Genomic DNA, 10,914 nt, shown 5'->3' with positions numbered 1-10,914 from the left:
GTGTATTATGCGATGCTGACAGCTGACAGATTCGCGAGCACTTGGCGTTAGCCAGCTACCTCCGTTGCTACAAAGGGTAAATAGCACATTACAAAAGCATGGCATATTGACATCACAACAGTAGTGTTCATCTACCTTTAATTTCACCAAAGAGCTTTCTTGTGGTCCATCTTGGTTTCACAAAGTGATTCACACAGCTATACCTCTGTGAGGACAAATAATGTCCGTTTACTTTTAAACATTTTTTCTGACCACATTACACTTCCGCAATTTCCCGGCCAATCAATGAACACGGTGTGATCCCGTGATTTCCTGTTTCTTCATGCCGAATGTTCTGCTGTGATTGAACGATGGTTGTATTAAAAGGAATACCTTCCATACTTTCTCCAGAGTTATTGTATACATTGGCGAAAATGGGTCATGGCGATGAGCTGGGTAAGGATGGCCTACACTTTGTTGAACACCGATAAACCGAACAAAACGAACAGCTCTGAATCAAACACCGTAAATAGTTGAGCCACAGTAACCTCGGAGCTAACCTAGCGAAGATGAGTTACCCACGACTGCGACTTAAACTTGGGGTCGTTGACTTCAACAGAGGAATGTCTTCACTGTCAAATGGTTACAGTAGTCAAAACAAGCGTTGCGACACGGAACTGTAGCTGATGTGGCTGGCTTGCGGGTAGCAGTAGTAATAATATCAGTATCGGAGCTGTACAGCTGTCGCGTTTAGATTAGCTTGTTAGTTGGCTAGCCAGTGTTTTAGATGAACGGAACCAGGTTTAACTCGTTTACATTGATTAGAGATTGGTTGGCAGCGAATGAGCTAGTGAGTAAACATGGAGACGTATGCCAAATCGCACAATTCAATCTTGCATCAATGCACAAATTATATTAGCCAGCTCACCCTGATCTTTGAGAATTTAAATATAAAACAACACGATTTCACTGTGTCCTAATTACCTTTAATGGTATATTCTCTTTTAATTACTCTAGTTCTCGCCGATACAAACTTTCCGACTTCTTCAACGTGCAGGTGTGGTCCAAATGAAATTAGAGCTGATGGTAAGCTTGGTACAATTTTCCAATTCCCGTGACTAAATAAACCATTAAATAAATGTGATGCCTAAGATACATGGGTCTTCCATTTTAAGTGGGTGTTTAATCACTTGCGTATTAGAGCAGTTTCAAGCAATCAAATGTGCTTCTGTGGCACAAAAGTCAAGCTGCTGGTTTTTGAAACCCATCAGTGTGGCAGTCATTTGTGGTAACAGTTTGGTCGTTATTCTCTAGGTGTGGGCATTCCGGAACTTTTGGAAGCCATATTAAAGCTGTTTCCTCTTGACAGCTTCGTTGATTCTCCGGTAGGTCATTAAACTTCAAATTTAAATTCATGTTGTCAAGTAAGCCATACGGAGCCCCTGTTTTGACCAGTTGCGGCTGGTGAGCTGGAAACGGGGGAAGCGGAAACACTACCTTTAAATCTATCATTACTGTCAACCCGTTTCCCTTTATCCTCCTTGATTAACAAGAAAACAAACAATTCACAGAATAATCGACACCAATCATGTAATTAGAATAAATGATTATGCTGGCGAAACACCACAGATTGTCTGAAATGTGTGTGCTATTGCGAAAGCGCAGCATGATATTGTTTAATTAACAAGGATGGCATTTGAATAATTAAGTGGCACGTAATCGCAAAGCTTTCTCTTAAATGTTTCACGTTATAGCTTTCTTGTGTTACGAAATTCAAATTACAAAACGGAGTTAAATTTAGTTAAATCGATTAAAATTACTGAGAATAAATTTTTAGGTTCGGTTGAGTGCAATGAACAATAACATTTAGAACACAGACCTCACAAAAGCTGTGATGTGTCATGAGCATTTAACGTAATTTATATCCATAAATGCCATCCATGTTAATTAAACGATCTCACGTTGCAGCTTTCGCCAGCACAGGAACTACAGACAATCTGCGCTGTTTCGCGAGCATAATCATTTGATTATGCTCGCGAAACTAATCGACACCAATCGCACTATTTATGCGATTGGTGTCGATTATTCTATGAATTATTTGTTTTATTGTTTTGACAAAATGCAACTTTCAGCATGAGATGCAACACAAGCATTTAAAATCCTAAAATGTGCCCATGCTTAATAGTATTTGACAACTCTCTGTTCTCTGCAAAAAGACAGTGTTGGGAATGAAGACTAATATGTTGAAAATGTATGAGTCAGCAGGTTTATTCAAAGGTTTGCTCTTGTTTGTGGTTTATGCAACCTCACTGTTGTTTTTTTTCCCCCCTCATGGTCAAGTTGGTTTCTGGTATCACACCCATGGAAAACTCTGAGTGTCAGCGTGCAGCTTTACAGGTATAGTTCATTAGCCTGTTGCTGAACTGTATGCTGCTGTGTGTGACAGGCAGCGGTCATGGAGCTGGTGGAGAGTGACAGGCAGAGGGGACTGTCCGTGCCTGTGTGGGAGAAGTACAGGTGCTTGCTGAAGAATGCCGGATCAGATGTGAGTTCCTGTCGTTACTGTAATTAGCCCGCTCGCCTGAACCAGCCGCTGCGTACTGACGCTGGAGCTGGAGCTGGTTTTCAGGCACCCATCCCCTCCCTAGTGTACAGCACACACGAATAACACTCATTAATCAAGAATGCCTGTTCTGTGTTTACTCAGCCTGTGCTGGTAATTATGAATCTCCCCTTTTTCCCATTGGCATTTGACAGATACAGTTAAAACAGCCATTCTGCAAGTGCAGCTGATTACAGTTAAAAAAAAAAAAAGTTGCCAGAGTAGCAGTAACCTGTGAAAGTGAAATAATTTGGTCTAGTGTTTTGAATGTCCATATTTTACTGCATCCTACTGCATCTCCTTATTCTCATTTCCGCTTAAAGCCATAAAAATGCATTTCCCATTGACACTGAAGCAATTGGACACCCTGTTGAACTAACTGAAATGCCCAAGGCCTGTTATGTCTGACAGCTACACCACAGCTTATTTGCCCAAGCATGTCTACTCAGACTGACCAGTCACACTAAAGAAAGGCTTGGTTTGACAAATCACAGCAAAGAATGTCTTTCAGCTGCCTGTTTACTCCAACTGCCTCTCATCTGCTGGTGGCCGTTTATTAAGCCGTTTTCTCATATGAACTCCACACAATGTCCAGGGAATCGGGTCCGGACATTGTCCGGAGTTACCCTTTCACACATGTAGCACACAACAGGAGATTGTCCTTGTCAGATGCGTTCTCACCTACTGGAAATACTCAGTTTGATTAGGTGAGAGGTGGCGCCTGGGTACAGCATGCAGGAGGCAGGACATGATGCAAAAAGTATGCTGCGGAAATCAGTGTTTTGTTTACAGCACATCGAAGATGGTGGACGAGGCTACCAACTCGTCCATAACGATGACTGTTTTTGCGTTGATATCAATACTACATGTATTTGGACGTATCCGCAATATCAACAAAAGAGTGGAAAGCAATATACAGGCAAGCAGGCGTCTTCGTGTAAATGACCCTTCTTCTTCACCCTCGGATGTTTGCATTCTTCCGGTTTCACACCAGTCGCATGATAGAAACGTCATCAACACGCCCACTCGCTCGCTGTGAATTTTCTGGACAATGACCTGCTCTATTCACACATGGACTCAGTCGGACATTACACAGACTTTGTACTAGGGAGCTGGCAGGGTATAGTCCGTTTAATGTCCAGTCCAACTGATTCGGACATTTGCGTTCTCACATATAGCTCCTCCGGGTAATGTCTAGATAAATTCGGGGTTGCAGTGCATGTCTGAAAGGGGCTTTAGAGATTGATGTTTGCTGTTTCAGTTCCAAGATTTTAACATTAACAGTCCATGAAATGAAGGTATAATTAAGCAGTAATAGTATCACAGTCAGTTGTTTAATGCACACCAGAAGCTACACATTCACTTCATGAGAAGGCCATTCATTTGAATGTAATTCCCAGCTTAATGTACATAATGTATATTATTTGAAATGTAGTTTCAGGTCCAGTAGCAATCATCCGGTTTTTGTTGTTTGCTTACTCTCTGTATGTGTTTCATCTCTCATATTTTTAGAAGCCTTTAGAAAGGGTGGAGAGGTTTGCATTTTATGAACGAGCCAAGAAATCTTTTGCTGTGGTTGCCACAGGGTAAGGCATTACTATATCATGTTGTTTAATAGGGCAGAGAAACTGTACGTTTGTATTTCACTCACTGTTATGGTCTTAGTTGACTTAGCTCTGTGGTTGAATGGGGCAGATTTACAGTAAATTATCTAAATCTAAATTATCTTTCACTCATAGATAGAGTCTTATGTCTGTGGTTTAATAGGACAGAGTAATAGTACATTTGCTATTCACTCACAGTTAGAATGTTAGCTGTGTGGTTTTGCAGTACAGAAAGAGCATGTTTGATTGAAATTGCTATTAGCTCATTGTTAAAGAGTCTTACCTCCATTGTTCAGTAGGACACAGTATCAATGCATTTCTTTTTGCTCATGCTTAGAGTCTTAGGTCTGGCTTCTCTCTTCTTCTGTCCTAGGGAGGCATCTCTGTACGGTAACCTGATCATTAAGAAAGGGGTGATTCCTCCTGAGGATCTGTGCTGACCTGCGAATTGGAGAATGTGTTTGCACTGCACACACTGTGCCTTGCAGCTGCTGTCTAAAGGGTCGCGTTCACAGCACCGCCTCTCTGCTGAGTCGGACAGTATTTCTAAATGATTTCTATAAAGCACTGGCTGTTCACTCAGTTTGCTGTCAGTTCCTTGTTTTTTCATGTTAAAACAGGAGAAGCTTTTGTGGGGAAATTCTGTACCTGCACAATATTAATTGTAATTGGTTTACATACATCATGTATGTTTTATTTTAATAATAATATTAATAAGCATGGACTTTCCACTTACATTGAGGCAAAACCCTTGTTTTTTTCAAAATGGGACAAGCTTTGATGTGGGACAATACTGTGGCTGTATGATGTACTGTAATTGTCTAACCTATAGCAAATATGTTTTATTTGGTCATAATAATCATAGTAATGGTGCTGATGATGATGATAATGACTCTTCACTGTTGATAAAATGTGTCTTTTTCATACATTAGTACAGTTAGAAGAGATATGTGGCAGAAATGGAAGCTGTATTACAGTATGTCTGAAATGGTGACTTTGTTGGACTTGAAGGAAATAACATGTGGCTCAAACTTTTTATTGTCCCTGTAATTAAATATACTTTTTTGCCATTGTTTACAAGCAGTCATAGTGCGATTTCTTTATTCTTATCAACACAAATGACAATTCCTCGTTTAATACTTTTAGCGTCCCATTTTAAAAATGTGCTGTTGTTGGCTAGTTGTGGTACAGGTGATCTCTGTCCTCCTCAGGCTGGGTGTATACCCTGTGAACAGATTGCTCCTGTTTTGGCTGGGGCTGCTGCTGGAGGTTGTGTTCAGGCATATACCCGTGGTACAGGTCGTCCTTGTCCTCCTCTGGCTCCTGCACATGGGGCGGGTCTTCCAGGCCACCGGCCCCGGGGAACCCGTGGAACACGTCGTCCATGTCGGGCTCAGCTCGCTGGTACAGCCGTGCCATCGGGGAGTTTCCGAGGACGCCCTCCTCCTCATCGGGCTCAGGGGCCAGCTGCTCGTGGGCCTCGGCCATGTGCACCATGGAGGGGTGGTAGAGCTCGTCCCTGTCCTCTTCTGCCACTGCGTATTTCTGCCCCCTTGATGCTCGCATGGCTTTCCAGATCACCATGTCAGGGTCGATGTCGTCATCGGTTGTCGCCATGTCCTCTGGGGGCTCCACCTCCTTCATTCCCAAAGCCATCTTTCCATTGAATTCCTCAGCCCTGCGTCAGGAAAGCACCGCGGTTAAAATAAAAGATTTGTCACAGCCCAGTATTTGGAACCTCTCGTATGCCTCCAGCTTCCAACAACACGTTTAGGTTAAGTGCGGTTTTAATTTGTTCCTGCCCGTAAAATGAAGGCTTTTATATGAATTCCCAGTCATGCTTGGCTTGGAATTTGATATATTTTTGCACTGCTCTTTAAGAAAATGCTTCAGATAAGACCATGCATCTATAGTAGATTATCTTCATTTGGTTTCTCCTGCTCATATGCTACTTGGTACTAGAAAACATAACCATGCAAAAGTCATTTGGCAGAAAAACTCTGTGGTAGTGCAGCTTATTTTAAGATGCTAAAGGGACTGGCCACTTAATGCCGTGAGGGGAATACACGTTGGCTTTTTTGAGTTTTTATGTAAATTGGACATGGTTATGTATTCCTTACAGGCAATGACAGATGTGTTTGTAAACCAACAAAAATGACTCACTTGATGGTTTCTTGGTATTGGCTGTCTCCTGCTTTGTCCTACAGAAACAGCACAGCATCAACCAACTTTGCAAAACAGAATGCAAACCTAACGCATTACAATACAATCTGCTGGCCATTCAACTTGAATGGATACACTTCTGTCCTAGAGGACACTCTTGATAAGAGTGTATGCTACATGAATTTAATATACTGTGATGATATCCCTTCTCAATGTAAATCATATAGGACATATTTACAGTGATTATTAAATTAAAAAATAACCTGTCTTTCTGTGGTGCTACTATGCTACAACAGCAATGTTTTATTATTGCTAAGAATTGCTGTTTTATTAAATTTGCAGAAATTCCTATGAAGAGCTGTGAAGACAGTGTGTAAATGGTTATTCAGTAAATTTGCTTAAAGATGACAGTTGTCTGCCTCCTCAGTGAAATCCACTCACGCACTTGTTAACACATCACCTGGCATGTTTGTTGCTGTGAAGGCAAGCTATTTTAGAAATGCAAAACACTCACTCTGAGCATTTCGGATAGCGAAAATTCTCTGGGAAAAACCAGCTCTTAGCTGTGTAACTTTTCGGGATTGCTGGGTTTTGAGCCAATCACTCAGAGTTGTCCATAAAAAACTTTGGAAATGTGTTCTGTACAGCGTGTCCCAAATCCCAGTCTTTTTGGTTTTGGGTCCATCTGAACTCTAAATTGGGCTTCATCGAGCTGTTAATGGAGTACTGGACTGTATTTAAAATCTTGTGCATTATGACCTGAAAAAAATTTCATCAGCGAGGGTGTATTTGCCCTTATCAAATGACAAATGTAAAGGCACTTCATCAAAATATGTGTATTTGTCAGTGTGAAGGAAAAGCCTTCACCTCCCCCCCTAAAACTATTGTCGTTGTGAGTTGTTTTACATATTAAAGGTTTGCATTAATGAAGGATCCTTGTTTAAAATGACTGTTTAAAAGTGTGAAATAGCACCCTCATCAGCATCATTCTTAACAGGTTAATTGTTTAATGTCTGAATGTAATTGTCATTTTCTGTGATTGTGTATGTGAACCAGCAATTGGGTAAGAAGCCACACCTGCAATAATCAGCAGGCACTAAATACAGGTGTGTGGCTACAGAGCAGGGCACAGCTGTTTTCAGCAGTGCTTGGCTCAAGGATGGTTTAGCATTGATGTGCTGTTTTACATTTACATTTATTCATTTGGCAGACGCTTTTATCCAAAGCGACTTACATAGGTTACAGTTCTTTACAATGTTATCCATTTATACAGCTGGATATTTACTGAGGCAGTTGTGGGTTAAGTGCCTTGCCCAAGGGTACAGCAGCAGTGTCCCAGCAGGGATTGAACCAGCAACCTTTCGGTTACAAGTCCTGCTCCTTAACCACTTTGGTACACTGCCGCCCTGAATCATTTGCTTTTATGATAGTTTGCTCCATCTCCTCATTTGACATGTGGTGCATTGGCCAGTGCTGATACAGTGAAATTAAGCTCCTTATTTGCACTGCCAGCTTGTTCATAGAGGCCATGCATTACCAAAAGCAATAAGAACCTTATAATGTTATTAAAGGCATCTTTCTGTGTTTAGTCCAAATAAATTCAATTATACAGTAAAGATTTCTACTCTCTGTGCTGATTAAAGACTGGAGATGCTGGTTGTCAAATTTATTTACATACCCATATAACAGCAATGCAGGCAGAAAATACTAACCTGCACATACCACACATACAGTATGCAGAGGAAGTACCTGCAGTTTGATTGGCTGAATACATACCCTAGAGTAAGGTGTGGCTGTGATGCCATGAAGGATTAATGAAACGCTGATCAGAAGAGGAATCCTGGGAAAAAAAAAACAATGTAAATGATATCCCAAAATCTGTATGCAAGCACAAACCTGGTGTTTACCTTCTCTACCAGAAGCTCATCATCAATTCAAGATGAGAACCTTTTTTTGTCCTAGAGGATTAGTCGTATCCATCCAGGGAGATTTAACATAAGAATGGCAGCAAAAATAATTGAATAAGACTGGATGGACGGATGTATAGTTGGTGATTTTTCTTGTGTGCAAAATTTTACGACTACATTAAAATAAACTTACAGACACAAAAAAATACAAAGAGTCCCAGGTTTGCAGTTAATCCTTAGCTGGAGGGCCAGTGGTTTAATTCAACAGCATGCAGTAAATTTAAATTAAGCTAAAAGTATAATAAAAGTAAATGAAAAGATGATGACGAGGCTGGGGCTATGGTGAGCTGTGCATGCACATTCATTGCAGCCATCGCAACCATCATGTTATGTTTACAGCCTTATATAACCGTTGGGCGTTACTGATTTAATGTCACACTTTTTGTTGTTTTTTAAAAGCAAAATTGATTGTTTCAGGTGGTGAGCAGGGCCAAGCAAAAAAAATGTGCCAATCTCAGATGCACTATTTCTGGGGAACACTTTGTAAAGAACAAAGCCAAGATGCGATGTGTGTTAAAGGTTTGAAAACAACTGTAATTACAGTAGTTTTATGATTGTAGTACATTAGGTTTTAGCTGAAATTATGGCAATTGAGTTGATTTTCAGCTCAATGTCAGATATTGAACCAAATTTTTTATTACATATAGTAAATAGTTTCAATAATGGGATATCTTAGATTTGGTCATGGGAACATTCACCATGACAAGTTATGAATTGTTGATATTAATCAGCTGCCATTTTTTGTAAATGTGTAAAACTATCAATACATGTCTGACAATTATCTGTGTAGCTACATTAATACAGCTAATCAACAGCCTTACTGAAAACAGACTCTGATTGGTATTTCCTCTGTAAACAACTTGTAAACATCTAGAAAAGCTCTAGAGTTAGGTATACACATTGCAGCCAGAATTAAATCATTTCACTGATGAAGGCAGTATGCTGAAAGGTTTGAATCATCAGCTTCATCTTTATTAAAAATTACTAGCTACTACAATTCTTTTGATCTGAGTGCCTCTAGTTTTCACCCTATAGTATAAAATAATTAGTAACATTATTTTATTAAAATAATATTGTAACATTCCACTCCTACGAAAAATAACAACACATATGCGTGCAGTGAGGGATAACTCTATATGCCTACATAACTATTCTTATAATCCTGTGGTTCTTACCTGAACATGGTGTCCCCCTTAACTCCCGTGAGTATGAAGATGAAGGAAGTCAACACAACGGTAAAATACAACTCAACTGCACTGCAATAAAGTGGAGTAAAGGTCACATGATAAACAGATTGTTACAGATCTTTGTACCTCAATTATAAGTATAACATACTGCATCATATGCTTTGTTGCATAAACTGCTACATCAACCATTAAGCCAATTGTTTCTGTCTATGCATTTCACTCTTTCAGTACTACAGTATGGTTTGGGCCTACAGTCAACTGCTCAGTAAATGACCGTGACATGTGAGATTTGTTTTATTGTGTGTACTTTTTATTGTGTGAGCTTTTTATTTAGTATTCAATTACTGTTTCATTATTGCTTTAATAAAATGCCACCTAGTATGAGTCTACAAGCAAATGTAAACCCAGGGAAACCAGTTTGAAGGCAGCTTAAAACATGGACCATTAGCTTAATGTGCCTGTGGTAAATCCAGTGAATGGCATTCCCCAGATCATCATCAAATACTACATTCAGAAATGAACCTCATGCTACAATTAAATATATGTGTTAAATGTTAACAGTGTGGTAAACTGCTACTGTTTTTAAGAAAGCCCCAGATGGCCCTTACCCCTTTCAGAGATGTTACCGTTAATTATCCTTCTTTTACCTCTGAGAGGAGGGTGTCACATTTCATTCCTTCCCCCTTTGTGGAGGAAGCAGCAGGTTGTGTTACCTTTCACCCTGGAAGAAGAGTGACGGGATTTTGTTTCCTGGGCTTCATTTTTTCCCCATTAACAGTCACATTCACAAATAATATAAAAATACCCCTGGGATGGACAGGGTTGCATAAAAATTCCATTATGCCCAAATGTCCATCATATTAAGAAGAATAAGAAATGTATCTTCAGATATCCCAAATGTCATAATTGTCATTTGACGAGCAAGACACAGAAGCATGTACACGTTTTTACTGTTAGTTGTTTGTTGTCCTATTGTAACACAGCTGGACCACGAGATAAACTTAACATATCAGACTTTTCATATATAGCCTAATAAATACGCTGATGCAAACAAAAGTCTTACTGTGATATAAATGTGTGCTTGACGAGCTGTGCAGCATAAATTGCTGGCACTGCACTTCATTGTCTTGTTCCACTGCAGCTGCAGCTCTTCAAATCTACTCTCGCAGTCAGCTATTGTACTTTGTGCTGAACACCTCAATAACACATAAGCCAGCAGTTATTCATTTACAACTAACCACCTCCACGGGCCCTTTGGTTGAAACCAGAGACTCGTGATACAAAGCATTTTGAGTTTAAATCGTAGTTGAAACTACACCATAAACACTTGCAGTGATCTCTTACAGCAGTAGCGGAACTTGCATGTTGCATTTTTGGATGACCTTGTTAAAATATATTTGCTAAATACCAAG

The 10,914-nt window shown here is 40.0% G+C and overlaps 2 protein-coding genes across 3 annotated transcripts; one reads left to right on the top strand and one right to left on the bottom strand.

Moving 5' to 3' along the window:
* The first annotated feature begins 330 nt into the window (after positions 1–330).
* Positions 331–5,311, top strand: fuom (fucose mutarotase). Of its 2 annotated transcripts, none has more exons than XM_036547437.1 (6): positions 331–435; positions 997–1,065; positions 1,294–1,364; positions 2,320–2,376; positions 4,094–4,167; positions 4,559–5,311. In XM_036547437.1, exons 1-6 carry the CDS (start codon positions 351–353, stop codon positions 4,623–4,625), a joined length of 423 nt encoding a protein of 140 aa, XP_036403330.1. In that variant the 5' UTR covers positions 331–350; the 3' UTR covers positions 4,626–5,311. The 2 variants fall into 2 exon arrangements, with proteins under 2 accessions (XP_036403330.1, XP_036403329.1); XM_036547436.1 differs by lacking the exon at positions 2,320–2,376 and adding an exon at positions 2,426–2,524 and having other exon boundaries at positions 4,559–5,304.
* Positions 5,312–5,345: 34 nt separating this feature from the next.
* Positions 5,346–10,182, bottom strand: si:ch211-217g15.3 (uncharacterized protein LOC368914 homolog). The gene is made up of 5 exons (XM_036547434.1): positions 10,150–10,182; positions 9,491–9,571; positions 8,125–8,188; positions 6,349–6,386; positions 5,346–5,863 (listed from the first exon to the last, which is right to left on the bottom strand). The coding sequence occupies exons 2-5, from the start codon at positions 9,496–9,498 to the stop codon at positions 5,362–5,364; spliced, it is 612 nt and encodes a 203-aa protein (XP_036403327.1). The 5' UTR covers positions 9,499–9,571; positions 10,150–10,182; the 3' UTR covers positions 5,346–5,361.
* Positions 10,183–10,914: the final 732 nt, after the last annotated feature.

Source organism: Megalops cyprinoides, chromosome 15 (assembly GCF_013368585.1).
Source record: "Megalops cyprinoides isolate fMegCyp1 chromosome 15, fMegCyp1.pri, whole genome shotgun sequence".
Lineage (NCBI taxonomy): Eukaryota > Metazoa > Chordata > Actinopteri > Elopiformes > Megalopidae > Megalops > Megalops cyprinoides.
This window is presented reverse-complemented; position numbering and strand designations above follow the sequence as displayed.

Excerpts from the sequence above, each read along its gene's own strand:
- fuom (XM_036547436.1), top strand. The coding sequence starts at position 351 with ATGGTTGTATTAAAAGGAATACCTTCCATACTTTCTCCAGAGTTATTG. Across the intron at positions 436-996 it reads GGGTCATGGCGATGAGCTGG|TTCTCGCCGATACAAACTTT; the intron begins GTAAGGATGGCC and ends TAATTACTCTAG. Across the intron at positions 4,168-4,558 it reads TTTGCTGTGGTTGCCACAGG|GGAGGCATCTCTGTACGGTA; the intron begins GTAAGGCATTAC and ends CTTCTGTCCTAG.
- si:ch211-217g15.3 (XM_036547434.1), bottom strand. Across the intron at positions 6,387-8,124 it reads CAGCCACACCTTACTCTAGG|GACAAAGCAGGAGACAGCCA; the intron begins GTATGTATTCAG and ends CTGTTTCTGTAG. Across the intron at positions 5,864-6,348 it reads CAATACCAAGAAACCATCAA|GGCTGAGGAATTCAATGGAA; the intron begins GTGAGTCATTTT and ends TTCCTGACGCAG.